Raw genomic sequence first — 18198 nt, 5'->3', positions numbered from 1 at the left:
GTGGTATTATTTATTCATTTCATGTTATGTTCTTAAAGAGACAAGTAATCATATTTATTCCTTCTTTTCCTTCTGTTTTTTTTTTTAATATTTTGTGCCATAATATTAATCAAGACTTTATGACACAAACAGGATCCAGCAACGCCATGCCATCTACCCCAAGAAGATAGTTTCGAAAGCGCGCGACCTGTGGAATGAAGTGATGAAACCGGAGCTTGACCCGCCCGTGCCCACTGGGGCCACCAAGTTCAGCTATTCATTCAGGTAATAAAAGCTTTAATTACGTTTTAAATGAATTTTAATAATAAATGATACCCTATCACCTAACTTGGGCAAAATAGCGGTCATCCTTTCATGTTATATTTTATGATAAGAGAGCAATTGGAGCGCGTCCATTCCATGCCACAATAAACGAAGAGCGACCGATTATGATAGGATATAGTGTATGCTCGTCCACCCACTTAGCCTGCGCCTCCAAGGGAGTAAGGGAGTACAAGTGTCTTCTACGCATTGGTCATGTTACTTGATTCCTATATAGTCTACTCTTTACCCTTTTTACCCGACTGCCGAAGGAGGAGGGTAATGATTTTCGATTGTATGTTTGTATGTATGTATGTATGTATATATGTAACTATGTATGTTTGTCTGTTTCTTTGTTCCCTCCTGTAGTCTAAACGACATCATAGATTTTGATGTATGAGGTATCGTTAGAAGCGTATTGATCGCGCGATGGTTATAGGCTATGTGACGTTACATTAAAATTTATATAGCGCCCTCTAGAGGACATAAAGTGATGATAGAAAAAAATATATTTTTCCAACTATGCCGTGTGGGGTATCAAATGAAAGGGCTTGATTAGCACATTACAAGAATATGCATATTGTAGGTATTTAAATCACAACACCAAAATTATTGAAATAAAAAATGTTCATAAACGAAAACCCGACTACTGACATAATGAGTCTTTTTAGCGTGCAATCGGGTATTTTGTTTGTTTATAATTATTATTTTTATAAATATAATTTATCTCCATTAAGGTAGTCTGGAATAAGTTAATTTTAGTAATAATACCACCAATTATACCATAAGTTTGTATTTACATTTGTGTTTATATCTCCTGACTGCAAAATGCTAAATCTATCTTTCTACCGTTCCGACAGAGCATCTCAACTCAAAGCGCACATAACCCTAGACGCGTGGTCGCTAACAATACGCATCGGCGGCGTCCAATCGGAGCTCATCTTCCGAGCTAATGACCGTATGCTGCTGAAGCTGTTCGTGCTGACGCTACACGCTGACGTGCAGGACGAGCCGACGCTGTATCCTGCGGTTAGTTTATGAATTATAGTAGGGTCAGCAAAATATATAAGTATTTTGAATGGTGAATGTAGATTGCTTTTGAGACTGAAAGGTGAAAGATACATGAGTTTTAAGAATATTTCTTAGATATGGGCATAACACTTGTTTATAAAGTAAAATAGTAATCTATCAAAAAATCTGATAGGACTATCAAAATAGTGAAACAAGCATAGTGATCTTTATCTTACTCCAGGATAAACTTGCATTTACAAACTCCTAAAAATCCATATTCACTGAGCCCACTTTCACTACGAACCATGGGTTGATGGAGTCATGGGTGGCTAAACGGAGACAAAGTGTTAGAAATAAATCTGCATGAAATTGCATTTACAACCTTCTCACCATACATATTTTTCATTAACCCACAGCTGATGTGGCCAGACGAAGACAAAGTGCTAGAGATGAAGCTGGTGCTAGCGGCGCCGCGGCTATACGGCTCGCAATGTGAGAAGGCCGATGGTGAACTTCGACTACACGTTGGTCGGATGCATGTCGTGGTGTTCCATAGTGTGTTGTCGAGGCTGCAGGTGGGTTTAGTGTAGAGTACTTTATAATTATATGTATAGGTTGTTACACAAATGGCATAGGATAGAGACCAGTAGCGATTTCTTGTGTCTGAGGCCAAGATCCATTTCGGGTTGCTTAGCCAACGGACTTACTAACTAAAAGTGTTATAGTAAGCAGAAAAGGGATTTATTCTAAACAAGTTATATGATTTTCTGCCCATTATACCACTTTTCCAACATCCGTTAAAGAGAGACAAAAAAATCTCAATTTACATGGCTCTCTCCAATAAAAGCTTTGTAGGTATAATGGGCATCCCATTTATAAAGTACCTAGATAGGTTCTCAAATACCTACCTATAATTTATTTATTTAAATACCTACAAGTAATTTACTAAAGTTCATTATGTAAACCTATTTATTGTCTAGCACTTACCATAACTTAAATAAAATGATATTTACTGATATAGTAGATAATATTTTTGTTTGAAGCTACCACACTGCACATCTCATACTGTTGCTCATAAAGGTAATTTACTGGAATTGATTAAGTATGTAAATCTTTTTATTGTCTAGCACTTACTTTAACTTAAATGGAATGAAATGAAACTCAAACTGTCAATTGATTACTGTTTATTAAAGTTTGTTTACTGAAAATCTTGAATATAACTTGTAATCTTCCTATACTAAGGTATTGGGTGATAAATAAAATAAATTGAATTCTTACTTTTATATCTCAATTAAATACTTAATTACATTTTTGGTTTTATACTTATCCTCCAGTGTATGACTGGTTCAATACTTACTGAAATATGTTAGACCTGAAACATTATACTTGAACAAAACTTGAATTATACTTCACATAACATAATTTATGCTTTAAACTTAATATTAAAAACTAAAATAGTATAACCGTGTCATTGTACTTAATACTTATAAGAATTAAATTATGTCAAAATTTGGCTAAATTACTTTGTTAAGAAAGAGTGACCTCTTCTGGCACAGGTGCTTATGTACTTAAAAGAAGGGGTCAAGCTTAGTTTACTGAAAAACTTTTTGGCAAATGAATAAACGTTTTTGTATTTTTTTTTTTTGTAATTTCTCTCACATCCTACCCATATTTCTACTTCCACAGCAATTCCTCGACCCGCTGATCCCGCCCTCCATGGCGTATGAAGCGATGCAGTCTGTGGAGCAACACTTCCAGAAACATCTACAGGTGTTCCGGACCAGCCAAGCGAGACTCAACTTGGTTATAGAGGTAAGATAAATATATTTTGATAAGCTATTTTACAAGCCTTACTTGTAGTACTTATTGTAAGCCGAAAGTTTGTGAGTATGAATTTTTTTGAGGTTTTCAAGTTACCTACCTTACGACGTTTTCATTCACCGTAAGAATACGTGGTAGAAATGTACTTAAATTTCTTTTTTCTTAAGAATTCATTGGTGAATGGCATAGCAGGATTCGAACCCACGAATGAGAGCCGAGACCTTATCCGTTACGCCACCACACCTCCGGTACAACCTACAAAACTCGTAAGCAGCAACTAGGTACTTCAGAATATATATTGCATAATATTTCATGCTGGGCCCCCTTTTGGCATACAATATCCTGTTTCGAACATCCTGTAATCCTGAAAATGTAATATAATCGAATCTATTGACTATGAAGAAGAGATCAGGTTTAAAGGTAAAAGAAGAAGATAAATAGTAAGAGTTGTTCCTCAGGCCTGCTCTCTGTTTGTTCGCATTGTTTTTATGCTGCGAAATAGATTGCAGTCAAGAGGAAAGACTCTTAGCAACGTCGTGGGAGATCGCAATAAGTAAATTGGTATAAATATGGTTATCTACAATTCAGTGTAACAATAATAGAGAAGGTAGAATTTCATCAGCGCCTGAAAGAAAATTTTACAGTTCAGATTTGGTTCAGCCTAGTGCACAGCGTATTCAGAGACCTTTGGTGAGGACATTGATAAAATTCTATACTATATCTCTGCATTTTTAGGTGTTAGTGGTACAGACACTGCCTTCAGGACCGTTTTAATCGGTTCAGTTGTGAAACACATCGGGAAAATCGGTTCTGTAAACAGTGTCTGTACAGAAGACCACGTGCCTCCATCCTTCATCACCATGCGTATGGTTAATTCGTTTATTTCAGTGTCCTTATCATGGTAAATTCTTAAGTTATCTATTATTATAGCTATAGCTAAGTGTATTGTAGCTATAGCTAAGTCTATATCTTATATATATATAGTTGGTTATAGCTAAGTCTATGTCTTATATCTATAGTTGGTTATAGCTAAGTCTATAGCTGGACTAAAGACAAATGCCAAAGACCAGTATAAAGAAATTGTTGAATTACGGATTTATGGCAATCAAAATTATCTTTATTAAAATATGTGGTGTTTGAAATAAAAAGGTTCACCAGTCAAAAATTATTAGTCCGAGTCAAATAAAAATGGCGTTATGAATGTTAAAACTTTTTGTTTGTAGATCCATGCTCCAATACTTCTTCTGCCCCAGAAGCCTTCTTCACCTACCTTACTCGTTCTTAATATGGGTAAGTAATTAGTCAAGTTAATGTTTACCATCGTTTTCATCATCATCAGCATAAAGAATCGTTCAATGATTGACACAAATCTCTCCCAAGATGCGAACACTCTGTTCACTTCTATCTATAAATCTATTAACTACTTATGAATAGTAACTATGCATATTAAATCCATCAAAAAAAGGTTTGTATTTCATTAATTTTCTTCTTAGGTAAGTATCTAAGTTTAGTTGTATGTGGCTCCATTACTCAAGCTATGAGCTCTTATCACTGTCAAACGACCTTCTACTTTCCTTACTTTCCTTCCCTATCTACATTTTCAAACCCATTTCTAACAGCTGCCCCACTACTCTGTTTCGACATTCTTCATACTATTATAGCAGTCCACTCGTTCAAAGCACGCCACTGCATGCGATCTACAGGGTGTTTCAAAAAGGGTATACTAAGCCGAAAGGGGGTGACTCAGGGGTCACCCTTAACAACTTTTTGCAACACCCTGTATAGCTTTCCAACCCTTACCCCACTATTCACCTCCCACATAAACCCCGCAGGTGACCTTCAAATCGAGAACTTCTTCAAGCGGGTGAAGACCACTGGCTCTCCATCGTCAGCTCCGGTCGTGGACAACATCCTAGTGAAGTGGACGGAGATCACGCTGAGTCGCGCCATCATGACCCTGGCTGGCACTTTGGAGTTGCAGGTCTGTAGTATTTTAAGGTAAACTAGGAATCTGGGATGTAAGTGTCCCATTAAAATGGAAACTTTGTGCAATTGTGCACATCCTCTTTAACGTCTAAACTGCAATAATGGGTGCATGAGGAACGGTTCTTCCAAGCCACAAAACTGTCTTCGGTCTACATGCTCTTTTATTATATAACCCTATTAAGTTCAGATCCTTGCTTCATTTTATTAAGAACAAGCAATACAATACAATTTGGTGCCAAGATAAATCCTGTAAAAGCTATAGCACTTTTACCCCCTTATTATTAAGCGTAGACTAAAATATAGTACTAGCTTAGAACCGGTTATAGTCCAGAGCTTTCATCCAAATCAGCAGTCTAAACCCGGGTCAGCAGACACATCTTTAGTCTACGTTTTATGATAAGGGGTCTTAGAGTTTATATGACCTCTATGTTTCCTCTCTCCCATCACCCAGGCGCCAATCCTGGAGCCCATATCAGCGCGGTGTGACCTCAAGCGCTACATCGGAGGCGGCGGCGGCGGCGGCTCGCTGTGGTTGGACGCGGCGGCCAGTGTGGACTGCGTCAGTGCCAACTTGGCCCAGTTGGACTTAGCCGCGCTGTACTGCATCACTAGTACGAGTTCTATACGTGAGTTGAAAAACATTTGTGAGGAAAGTTGAGGATGGGTGAGGAATGTTGAGGACGGACGCTTAATTTCGATGCCTTGCACGTCATAGAATAATATGAATGAGTAAAGAAAGTTCGTCATCCGTCATCGTATACTGTTATGAGTTTTAGTAAAGAAAGTGTGAATTCGATAATGATATAAATACTGAATTGTGATTACAGCTAGCATCGTCCCGAGTTCCCCCGTGGAAACTCAGGCCAGTGACGTCGCAGTGAAGAAACTTCAAGAGTTCTTCGCTCAAGGGGAGCCAATTAAGAAAGAGGCTGTTTTCAGGTACAAAAATTGAATAATTTTGTGAAAATTTATCACGACACACATCACACCGTATACGATTGCCTGAATAATACGTTGTATATGTACGGTGGCCTGCGCCTAAAAGTATACAGGCGGAGTTTTTAAAATAGCGATCCCTGATGATGAAGGGACCAGCTACATCTGTTATAAATCCGGGGACGTGTTGTGTGTGATGTGTGTAGCAGTGGTGTTTATGTGGATGTGCTTGAGTAGCATATGAGCTTGAGATCGCTATTTTAAAAACTCCGCCTGTATACTTTTAGGCGCAGGCCACCGTACGATTAGTATGAACACAACTTTAGATTTTATTTCTTTTCAGGTGCACTTTAGAAGGATTTGAATTGAAATTATTTACCGACATGGATGAAGTTCTAAGTTCTCCTGTACGCGATCCAAGCCATGGACTAGCCAAGGTAATCTAAAAAACACTAGGAACCTTGTAACTTGGTCAATGCACAGATGACACTTTTTAGTTTCTCTTGGAGGTGTGGATTGTGTCGGCGCGATGCTATTAGTGCACGCTATGCCGCTATCTCTATTGCGCTTCGAATCCTCACTCTTATCATTCGTTTATAAATGCATTATGTGTGGCTATCATTTTGGTCGAGTTACGTTGTTACAAGTGTAATACTAAAATATCTGGTTTCACCAATAATAATTTATATAATTTCCACAACATAGTAGCCAAACACTATTTACACCAGTGACCATCTGGTCCATAATATAATTTTATCTGTTGTCCCGTCATTGGCAGCTAACGGCGGGAGAGATGTCAGTCCACATCGACTGGTACTCTGACAAGAGCAGCGAGTTGAAGGCCAGTCTGCAGAGCTTACTCATTGAAGATATACAGCCCACGGCACTACCGGAACATAGGAGGTTTGTTCTTCATCATTTATCATCTGGGTTGTAACCTCATGATATATTTCAACTGAAATCCTAGTCGAACTTATCGACACCGTTCGAGCAGTGACAACTAAACGCGATAGTACAGCGTATACCGCTAGATGGCGCTCCCCCGATTGCCATTACATACCAAATTCATCATTGGTCACCGAATAAAGAATTTTTATCTTTATCTTATGTACACTAATATTGACCTCCATCAGACCTTTATCATCCATTGTTGATTACATACTAGGGCTCCATTTACGTTCCGTCCATATCCATTGCTTTCCTGTATCTTTGCTGATTATCATTTGACTTTCTTCTTCACTACTGGACATAAGCCTCTCCAAAAGCACGCTACTAGATGCGATCTACAGCTTACTTCATCCAATCTTTACCAGCCACCTTCTACAACCCTAACTTTGTGCCCCCAGAATCCTCTCAGACATCTCTCGCTCTACAGCTTTCTTCATCCAATCTTTCCTATAGCCCCCTTTTTCAAGCCTCACCCCAACTTTCTGCCCCCAGAATCCTCTCCGACATCCCCCGCTCGGCCCCCGCCGGGGTCACCATCGTGCGGCCGGCCCTAATCGACGTGAGCGTGCGTCGCGCCCGCAGCGGCGTGGCCGTGGACGCGCGGGCCGACCGCCTGCGCCTGGCCGCCGCGCCCGCGCTGCCCGCCATCTTGAGGGCACTCGCCGCCGCGCTGCCAGGTACCTAGTAGACACAGCGGAAGATGGCCGGCGACACAGTATGAATGTACCTAACATAGTGTATTGAATAACTTTACACACACACACACACACACACTCACGCCTTGTACTAATGTACTCCCTTGCGGGGTAGGCAGAGGTGCATTGCAGCACCCACTTTTCGCCAGAGTGTTTTGTTAGTCCCAATGTAATAGGGGGCGGGCCTATTGCCATTTTACGGGCACATCCAAGACCTGAGAACAAATATCTGTGTTTAAACAAATATCTGCCCCAGCCGGGAATCGAACCCGGGACCTTCGGCTCAGTAGTCAGGGTCACTAACCACTACGCCATTCGGTCGTCTGAATAACTTTAATTATGAATTATGACGCACAACTCTTTTTTCATTGTCAGTTAAAAAACACCGCACTTAAAACTGACGCTGCGTAAAATTTTGTCTAAGATGATCAAAGATGATGTTCGCCTCACGAAACTCACGAGCTGGTATTGGAAATATTCCTCTCTACTTATTTTATCGATGCCTTATAAGTTCAACCCTTTGATAACTACCACATTAACATTATCTTTCCTACTTTGTAACAGGCGAGAAGCGTCTAGAGGGCGGCGTGGTGAACCACGGCTACGTCGGCGACGCGCACCCACAGCGACACTCGCGCGCGCCCAGCTGTAGCGAGACCAGTGGGTACTACTCCACCGGTGAGTAGTCACTGACTAGAGTGAAGTAATTTAGGGCTATGTCTCTGTCTCTTTATTCTGTGAATGATTTCCCTATCAAAATCTACCTTAGATACTGTTTCTTTCTGACCTGCAACCGAAATACAATGGTTCAAAGTTCGTCTCTACTGTACGGTCAACTGCATAAATAGCTATACACTTTTGTTCCTTGTCAAAATTGCTTCATAACAAACTGACAATATTTAAATAGGCAGTTTGTGAGTTTGACAAGGTACAAAAGTGTAAAGTTACTTATGCAGCTGACTATACCTATGTGAAAGTTGAGGAGAAATGATGAATTATTAGTTTCTGATTCGATTGAAACCAATATGGCAAGGAGGACGCTATCGGCAACTTCGCTAAAACGGCAATAACAGCGCCAAAGAAACGCATCCTCGAGTACAATCTAAAAATGGCAGTTAAGAATTGAGACGAAGAGGTCATTGCACTTTCTGGGGAAATGTTTAGAAGGCAAAACGGGGCGGAATAAATCATAAAATATAATTTTGGTTAAGAGCGCAAAATATAGGTCAAATTGGGAAAATAATTTATATAACTAACCTATTGATTATTATATCATAACTAACAATTAAAATAAGTTAGTTATCTTTAAGAACAGAGTCACACACTAACATCAGGCAAAACATGACCTATAACGACTGAGGGGCCGAGCCATTGCCAGGTGTCTACTAAGTTCTCCGAAGACAGCTGGCATTGGCCCTGTCCTTGTTAAGTTTGTTGCCATTACTAATGTAAGTGTGACTCTGAAAACCATTAATTTAAAAAAAAAGGAAAAAAAAAAAAAAAAAAAAAAAAAAAAATCTTGTATAATGAGATACACGGCTGGGGGTTTTTAGTCGGTTAACGCCCGACACTACCTGCCCCCGTATTATGTAACTCCGAGTGGGGTTGGTTGGTATAAAATGGCTGACAACTTAGAGCATTATTAATTAATAACTTTTTACTGAGTTATCTGATTTCACAAACGTTTATGTTGAATGTAAGGATATATTGGCGACCGAATGGCGTAGTGGTTAGTGACCCTGACTACTGAGCCGAAGGTCCCGGGTTCGATTCCCGGCTGGGGCAGATATTTGTTTAAACACAGATATTTGTTCTCGGGTCTTGGGTGTTGATATTTATATTTAGTATCTATCTATCTATGTATTTGTGTAGATATATCAGCTGTCCGACACCCATAACACAGGTTCTACCTAGCTTGGGGTTGGATGGCCGTGTGTGAGATGTCCCCACATATTATTATTATTGGTAGGCTTCTTGCATATTTCTTTCACTAAGATTTTTGTTGTTTTCGGTTAATAAGTCTCTAAGTTGATACCAATTATCACCGGTTGCTAACTCTCAAAAAGTTACAAAATACGGGGGCTGGGTCCTCTTCCCAGGTGTCCATGTGGATTTTCCCCCAGCAGTGGAAAAAAAAGGGGAAAAAAGAAAAAGAAAAAAACAGAACAATATATATATAAAAGATAGAATATATATACCTATATATAAATGAAACTTCCTTACCGAGTAGAAAGTAGATAAAAAAATTAAAAACTATCTCATAAAAATTCTCTCTCTCAGCCTTCCGTAGTCCACTGTTGGACATAGGCCTCTCCTAACGATCGCCACCCCAAACGGTCACCCGCCATCTGCATCCAGCGGCTTCCCGCTACCTTCCGCAGATCATCAGACCAACGGGTTGGGGGGCGACCGACACGCCGTTTGCCGACACGGGGTCTCCACTCCAGAACCTTTCTACTCCAGCGGTCGTCGGCTCTGCGGGCTACGTGGCCAGCCCATTGCCATTTCAGCGTGCTAATCCTTTTGGCTATGTCGGTAACTTTAGTTCTCCTGCGGATTTCTTCATTACGAATCCTATCTCGCAGGGACACGCCTAACATAGCCCTTTCCATAGCACGCTGAGCAACTCTGAGCTTGTGGATAAGCCCTTTGGTGAAGCACCACGTCTCGGCTCCGTAAGTCATCACTGGCAACACGCACTGATTGAAAACTTTTGTTTTCAGACACTGAGGTATGTTTTCAGTGAAGATGTGTCGTAATTTCCCGAACGCTGCCCATCCGAGTTGGATTCTACGAGCTACCTCTTTATCGAAGTTGGATTTACCTAATCGGATCACTTGTCCTAGGTAGGGATACTGATCAACAACTTCGATGGTGACACCTCCTACAGTTACGGGCGATGATGAAACATGTTCGTTCGACATGACCTTTGTCTTGTCCATGTTCATTTTCAGCCCAACTTGTTTAGAGGCATCATTGAGGTCTGTGAGCATTTCGCCCAACTCCTCCAGCGTTTCCGCCATAATAACTATGTCATCAGCAAATCGTAGATGAGAGATATATTCGCCATTGACGTTAATGCCCAGTCTTTTCCACTCTACAAGCTTAAAAACATCTTCCAGTGCACAGGTGAACAGTTTCGGAGAAATAACATCTCCCTGTCTCACGCCCCTTTGCAACTGGATCGGTTTTGTGCTATGTTCGTGTAATCGAACTGACATTGTGGCAGCATTGTACATACATCTCAACACCTCGATATAGCGATAGTCTATATGGCACCGCTGAAGGGATTGAAGCATCGCCCAGAGCTCAATAGAATCAAAGGCTTTCTCATAGTCCACAAACGCTAGACATAAAGGTAGATTATACTCCTCGGTCTTCTGTATAACCTGCCGAAGCGTGTGTATGTGATCTATGGTACTATAGCCTTTTCGGAACCCGGCTTGTTCGGGTGGCTGGAAGTCGTCGAGTCTTTGCTCGAGACGATTCGTAATAACTCTCGAAAACAGCTTGTACACATGGCTCAGAAGTGCAATGGGTCTATAATTCTTCAATAGGGCTTTGTTGCCTTTCTTGAAGAACAAAGTCACTACACTTCTGCTCCATGCCTCCGGGCTTGTGCCTTCGAGTATGACGGAATTAAACAGCCTCAATAAAAATCATAAAAATTACCACTCTTCAAAAGGCACGGACATAAAGTCTGTGGAGTGATAACAATTTCTTAAAAAAAAAAAAAAAAAAACCAATATGGCATGTTCGACATCATTAATCTAGGAGTACGTACAGTCGTACATGAACCATCCATCAAAGTGTGTTCACTATATTTTACCTCACAATCCTGCCACCAGCATCCCAACCAGAAGACGCGCCGAGCCTCTCCATCTCCATCCAGTTCCGTCAGCCAGAGATCGTCTTCTTCACTCACCCGGCCAAGTGCAGTCACGAGCTGCTACTGAGGTCCGAGGTCATCGTCGACTACTCCTCGCATTCACACACGGAGAACCTGGTGGTGTCCCTGGCTGGGCTGCAGATGGTGTCCAAGATTAATTCGAAGCTGACGAAAGTGCCACCGCAGGTTGTTTTGAGGTCAGTGTTGTGATACCTACATAACCTACATACTTTAGTAAAAACATAGTTCAATAAAAGGTTTTCTAGATTTTTTCAGTGGTAACATTACGAATTCCCATAACAAGAAATGATAATTTATCTCGAATACAGCGCGCAGCGCCTTAGCCCATCTTAATTTAGTTTGTGTAAATCTAAAAATCTGTGATGAATTTTTATGGGTACTAGATATTATTCAATTGTTGCAATAACTGTTCATTTGTTTCTACAGGCCCTGTGACGTGGAGTTTTCCAAAAGTTTCAAGAACTTGGAGGAAGGGATCAGAATTAACTTTTCAGTGTCAGAAATCAACTTGAATCTCTCTCCTAGTACCATCCATACGATCACTGGTAAGTTTTACTTTCAATAAGTAATACGAGTATCGAGTATGCAAAAATCTTTCAAAGGTCACACTCACAAGACATTTCTCAATATTTATAACTTCTAGCCAGAGATTCATAGTAGTCGTCATAATCATAGAATCATAGTCAAAATAAAAAAATATATTGAAATTGGATAAATGCAATATTAGAAACGGTTTAGTAATTTGGCATTTCTCTACCATATCACATTAGTGAGGCCGCTTCTTATTTTCCAAAGAAAACTAGATTCCAATATTTTTAATTACCTACTCTAAAAACCCTGCTAAAAATTAAGCATCCAATAACCCTAACAAACCTTTCAAACAGACATAATAGACGACGTGACGACGGAACTAACTCTCCCTGAAGAGAAGGAGCCGTTCAAGTTCACCGGCTGCGAGGGGCGCCCCAAGGCTGATGAAGACCTGTGGGCGCCCAGGAAGGTCACCCCTGCCGTGTACCTGGACGATGTGGGGTATAGCGATATAGTTCCAGGTATGAAGCTTCTTGATTTGCCTGTACTTCTTCTTTCTTTAAAAAATCATAATTATTTATTAAAAAATGCGCACAAATGAACGATATTAAAATGGCGGCTGTCACCCCATAAGTGGGAGTAGAAAGAGATAGTGACAGGTCTACGAAAAGATAGAACGTCCGCCATTTTCATATGGTTCCTTTATCTACTCGCGCTATAACGATAAAGGTGAAAAGAAAACCAGAGGATAGCTTAACTATAAACAGCAGTAGCGGCAGCTTTCACTTGTTATCTGTAAGAATGTAAAGCAAATAAGAAATAGGAGTAGTTTTGCCCTAGTTTGGCCCGAGGTCAACGAATATTTTATGTTTCAGTGGCCGGCCCTCCTGAAAGTTTCAACATGAACATACCGAGTGTGCGCATAGTCTTCAATCTACAACAAGACGTGTTGGTTCCAGTTTTGGTCGTCAAGGTAAGATACCTAAACATATTTTATCTCCAAATTTGACTACATCCAACGTGTATACACTAGTCTACCCTTTTTGCTTATGAATCTTTTCGACCTGGATACCTACATTTTACCCCTACGTCAAGCAGTAGCTGAGTACTGGCTCATGTTAACTTACAAGTAAAAAACTATAAACCCCTTTTATAAATCTCCCTTCCAGTTATCAACATCAGTAGCCCTGACCTCGTGGGGGCGCGGCGTGGCGCGCGTGTGCGTGTGCGCGCACGGCACGCACGGCGAGGCGCTGCTGGAGCGCACGCAAGCCACGCTCACTATTACGCAGGTATAGTGATAGTAATATGTGGGGTCATAGTCATACCACATCCGAACCTGTGCTAGGTAGAGCTTGTAATAGGGGTATCGGACAGCTCATATATACCATTCTACACAGATACATAATTTGAGAATAATCGGTTTTTAGGGTAGCCCCTAACGCACTAAACTATTGATATTTCAAATACATATTAGAATAGGACCCTTCTACTGATCATATCATGATACATGTTTGACATGACCATGACTATCATGAGCTACAGTACTTACCTATTATGTAACTTAATGGTATTAATAGATACAACCGTATTTCACAGGACAAAGCGTACCCGATGTCTTCAAAGCTAATCATAACGCCACCGAACACTGAAACTGAAACTAAAGAAGAAACAAAGCGACACAAGAGGAAGTCTAGATTCGAACCCGAGACCTCGGCCGAAGAAGACACAGACAACGAAATGATGTTCATGGGTCCACCTAATGCGGATGAGAATAAGGGCTGTAATGATTTGAATTTGTCTTTCCTGAGTGCGTTGGATGAAGATGACTCTGATTCGGATAATGACAGTGGAGTTATGGATAAGCTTGTCAATGCTATTGGACATTTGTTTACTGAGTAAGTTGCTGCCAAGCTTTCCAATGCTTTCAAGTTACTTCATGTTTTGTCTCGGAATGCCTCAATATTACAAACCTTTTAAAACTTCATTCAATTTATTCAGTCTTTAACATCAATCCCTTAAGTTTAGTACAATAAAACGGTTAGATATTGTAGGAGTACCTAGCATAATAATAGGTATGTTTACCTACATTTTCGGACGTTGGTGTCGGTCATTTTAAATCTTTCCAATGTAACTTTACATTATAATATATATTCCACTAAAGTTGATTCCCCATACAACCCTTTCCCTCCAACCCAGTGACTCAAGCGACGAAGAAGACGTGTCTTCAGCGGCGGCCAGCGAAGCGGAGATGATACCCAACGAGCTAGACGGAGATAAGGCTGTCTCTTTCACTGACGCTGAAGCCAAGGGCAAGAGGGAGGGAGAACACAAGACTGTCACTTTGCAGGTGAGACACTTGGTTATTTATTGAATTAGAAAAGGGGAAGTGTTGTATTATTTTACATGCTAATAATAAAATAATGGTTTTTCAGGAGCCCGAACGAGAAGACAGTATGGACTCTGGTTTGGACACTGAAGCTTTCATGGAGAAGATGTGCACGTACTTTATCTTGGGTAAGAAGCTTTATTTAGTTAAGTCTTTGAATATTGATACTTTTTTACATTCCTGAGACGTACCTAAAATGACTGTACCAAAACTACCAACCCAGCCATGTGTGCTGTTTTTGTGTCAATAAATATATATTCATATCAATAGTATAAAACGCGACTCTGGTCTGGTCACAACTTCCAAGCTCTTTCGTGTATAGCATGATTGAAAGCGATAGAGACAATATCTAAACTTTGATTACAGTCTGTCGTTTGTTCATGCTATGAATTTTAATAATATGTTATCTCTTACAGAAAGCGAATCCGACATAAAGTTCACACTAACACCTTCGCTATGTAACGTGTTGAATTCTCTCATGGCTCAATTTACTGACAAGACACGCTCCCCCGCGCCGCCCGCGCCTCCTCCGCCGCTACTCAACTTTATTGGTAAGATATTCTAAGGTTCATCATGATACAATACACTTTATTTGCACCAAGAACAAAAATTACAAAAACATTATTGCATATAGCAATCTCTACCAGACAACCTTTGGATTGAAGAGAGTGTGTTTATATACGATTGATTATATGTATAAGAGTCTATATGATCATCATCACGACCCATCGTGTACCGTGTGTGAAGAGTTTAGATTTAGATCTAGTCCTATTCTAAGATGGTGTATCTTTAATAATAAATAAATAAATAAATAAATAAGATGCTCTCATGGTCTATTTGGTAAGTACTTATCTAAAAGTTGGTTCGTTTTAAGTAAAAGTGTGGATTTAAGTTAATCTTTATCTAGTGAACCTGATTTTGAAGTACCTGATTTTAATTTATAATCTTTCATCACGACCCATTACGTCCCCACTGCTGGGGCACGGGTCTCCTTCCAATGAAGGAAGGGTTTAGGCCTAGTCCACCACGCTGGCCAAGTGCGGGTTGGTGGACCCCAACACAAGCAAGCTTGTGCTGAGAGAGTTGTCGGGTAAGTGGGCAACCCGACTGTCAGATGTTTTCAAGCCACCCGAAGGCCTCTGACTAGGCTTAACGACTGCTGCCGAAGCAGCAACCGGGACCCACGGCTTAACGTGCCGTCCGAAGCACGGAAGCGTCCAGAAAAGCACTACTTGAAATTGGTCACCCATCCAATGGCTGACCGTGTCAGTTGTTGCTTAACCTCAGCGATCAGTTACGATCACTGAGGCCCGCTCGACTACGGACGCTTCAAAATCTTATATTTATGACTGTTTTTTTTTTGTCACAAACATGCTTAATATCCACTACAAGCTACTACTACAAGCAAAAAAAATGGTTGTATGTTATATGTGCCTACTAAGGGACAAATATACGACCCGTTTCTCTAAAGACATCAGGTGACCTCGCGTCTCCAAGATCTTCAGACTCACTCCCAGTATTACCTTCCCCCTTTCAGGCCCTGGCTCCACAGTGCACCTCATCACTCGCTCGGAGACAGATCTGGCCGGACACGACCGCACGCTCGCCGTCGCCGACTACGACGCGGGGGACAGCCGGCCTAGCACTCCAGGTGAAAAGAAATGCATATAAATACAGGATGTTGCAAAAACAGGAGACTCCTTTTAGCTTTTGTTCTACGACTTTTCAATAATTGCGAAAAAATAATATGCTTATCTACAGGTTATTGCAAAAAGGATATACTAAGCCGAAACCTACATGTGCAGCATGGTATATCTAAGCCCGAAAATGAAATAAGAATTCGTAGTCTCTTCTAGTGTGTATGCTACACAACTCTAGAATGTATTTTTCAAAACTTACAGCTACGATTTAAATAATTCCTTCATTCCAGACTGCGACACGTCATCAGCGGACATGCTAGACGAGCTCGAGGTGAAAATGCCGGGAATACCGGAGATAGTGGCCGACGGGGACGAGGAGGCCGACTGGTAAGCACTAGGATATACCAGGATTAATAGTCAATCGATGGTTTACTATTGAGTAGCAGTAGTAATCTGTTTCACGCGCGCCACTGTTAAAGTCATTGTAATTTCACTTGTCTTACCCTCTGAATAATCAAATTGAGCCTCATTTCTTTGCTGAATAGGGTGGTTTATGAAATATAATGTTTTAAGTATCGTTCACAAAATCAAAATGTTACCTATTTATTTACAGTTTTGAAGCAGCGTTTAGGGACAACACGCCAATCCGATCACCACAACTTGTTCCGGAGTCTACACAAGAAGTAAGTTCATAATTATTTCATTTCTATTATTACTTATGTACTTTCATAATTATGTAATTTTACCGTTTTTCTTTTAGTTAGTACCGTCTCCTAACGAACTTAACTTTTCAGTTGTACGCTCGAATAACAGATCAGAGGCTGAGTATCCGCGTGCACGATTTGGATGAACTCACGGTGAGTTATTGTACCTAATTACCCTACAACTACAAACTTAAGAAATAATATAGTACTACTCATAGCAACCTCTACCAAACAGTCAGTGGTTTATATAAACAAGGGATTGTTAGGACTAAAGGGCGTGCCGGCGTGACGAGCTGAGCCTTACATGTTTACATAAAATATTTATTTTTCAATAATACCCTAATAATAATAACCTCCTATCTCTCAGGTGCTGTGCCCCCAGAAGTCGGTTCAGAAGCTGCACGTGCTGCACCCGAGCAGGAACGGAACCCGGTACTACGTGGTCGTGGAGCGCAAGGCTGGGCTCAACCGCAACACCATCGTGGTTCGATCGCCGCTACAGGTTAGGTCAAAATAGAACTGATTAATGTTGAATGTTAATAAAATTGTTGATATATTTTGCCTGCAGGCTGTTTTTAACAGCATGCGGATTTGAACACGTACGCGGGTTTGCTCCGCAAGCATTGTAATGCGTAGAATATGCACGCGAGACGCGGGGAAATGCCGTGCCATCCCGCGTGCGTGATGTAATCCGTATGCTGTTAGACAGCCATAACTACATAATTGCCATAGACACATAACTTAAAAACCCCATTCGGTTTTAATAACGACTATAACCTATGTGGTCCACGTTTCCTAACGATGTTTTTGTTCACCGAAACTGCATTTGATATTATTGCATAATTTATGAATTTCATAGTTACGCCACCGCTTTTTAAATATCTATAATACCTAAGAACTTTTTAGTTTTTTATTTAAAACAAATATTTCCCCCACCCTCCACAGATCCGCAACGAGACCTCCTACCCACTAGAGCTCTACTACCGCAAGCGCGACCTGCAAGCGCTCGGAGTGGAGGTCATAGGTTCCATCCTGAACCCCTTCGAGGGCCTACTACGGGTGGGCACGGTGGCGCCGGCCGACACGTATACGGTGCCGCTGTATATTGCCTACCATTCTACCCTGCTGCTGAAGCCTACGCATCCGCAGTAAGGCCCCAACTTTATTATTATTATTATTATTTAACTCTTAATCACATACTTTCTTCTTAGCTTAGTTGGGATGCCGTCATCCACAATTCACGCTCTTCAAATAGTAACTATGTAATAAAAGCCAGTATGTGCTGATGAATGTAGTTGTAGACAGATAGCCGGTAATGATTGGATGA

The 18198-nt window shown here is 40.8% G+C and overlaps 1 protein-coding gene across 1 annotated transcript in view; it reads left to right on the top strand.

Annotated features, from left to right (window-relative positions):
• LOC105388959 (intermembrane lipid transfer protein VPS13A) overlaps positions 1 to 18198 on the top strand; it is a 57045-nt gene that overhangs the window by 24908 nt on the left and 13939 nt on the right. Inside the window, exons 18-44 of the mRNA XM_048629602.1 lie at positions 133 to 264; positions 1161 to 1329; positions 1728 to 1886; positions 2998 to 3123; positions 4356 to 4422; positions 4965 to 5113; positions 5570 to 5744; positions 5946 to 6057; positions 6398 to 6491; positions 6833 to 6957; positions 7495 to 7679; positions 8262 to 8375; positions 11546 to 11783; positions 12034 to 12152; positions 12492 to 12659; positions 13014 to 13111; positions 13308 to 13430; positions 13738 to 14036; positions 14338 to 14488; positions 14574 to 14655; positions 14944 to 15078; positions 16065 to 16178; positions 16458 to 16554; positions 16781 to 16850; positions 16962 to 17024; positions 17239 to 17373; positions 17817 to 18019. Of these exons, the coding sequence (XP_048485559.1) occupies positions 133 to 264; positions 1161 to 1329; positions 1728 to 1886; positions 2998 to 3123; positions 4356 to 4422; positions 4965 to 5113; positions 5570 to 5744; positions 5946 to 6057; positions 6398 to 6491; positions 6833 to 6957; positions 7495 to 7679; positions 8262 to 8375; positions 11546 to 11783; positions 12034 to 12152; positions 12492 to 12659; positions 13014 to 13111; positions 13308 to 13430; positions 13738 to 14036; positions 14338 to 14488; positions 14574 to 14655; positions 14944 to 15078; positions 16065 to 16178; positions 16458 to 16554; positions 16781 to 16850; positions 16962 to 17024; positions 17239 to 17373; positions 17817 to 18019 (3702 nt within the window). The remainder of the gene's footprint in view (positions 1 to 132; positions 265 to 1160; positions 1330 to 1727; positions 1887 to 2997; positions 3124 to 4355; positions 4423 to 4964; positions 5114 to 5569; positions 5745 to 5945; positions 6058 to 6397; positions 6492 to 6832; positions 6958 to 7494; positions 7680 to 8261; positions 8376 to 11545; positions 11784 to 12033; positions 12153 to 12491; positions 12660 to 13013; positions 13112 to 13307; positions 13431 to 13737; positions 14037 to 14337; positions 14489 to 14573; positions 14656 to 14943; positions 15079 to 16064; positions 16179 to 16457; positions 16555 to 16780; positions 16851 to 16961; positions 17025 to 17238; positions 17374 to 17816; positions 18020 to 18198) is intronic.

The sequence above is a fragment of the Plutella xylostella genome, chromosome 23 (genome assembly GCF_932276165.1).
Source record: "Plutella xylostella chromosome 23, ilPluXylo3.1, whole genome shotgun sequence".
In the NCBI taxonomy this organism is placed as follows: Eukaryota; Metazoa; Arthropoda; class Insecta; order Lepidoptera; family Plutellidae; genus Plutella; species Plutella xylostella.
Note: the sequence above shows the minus strand (reverse complement) of the source record. Positions and strands in the feature narration are given on the sequence as shown.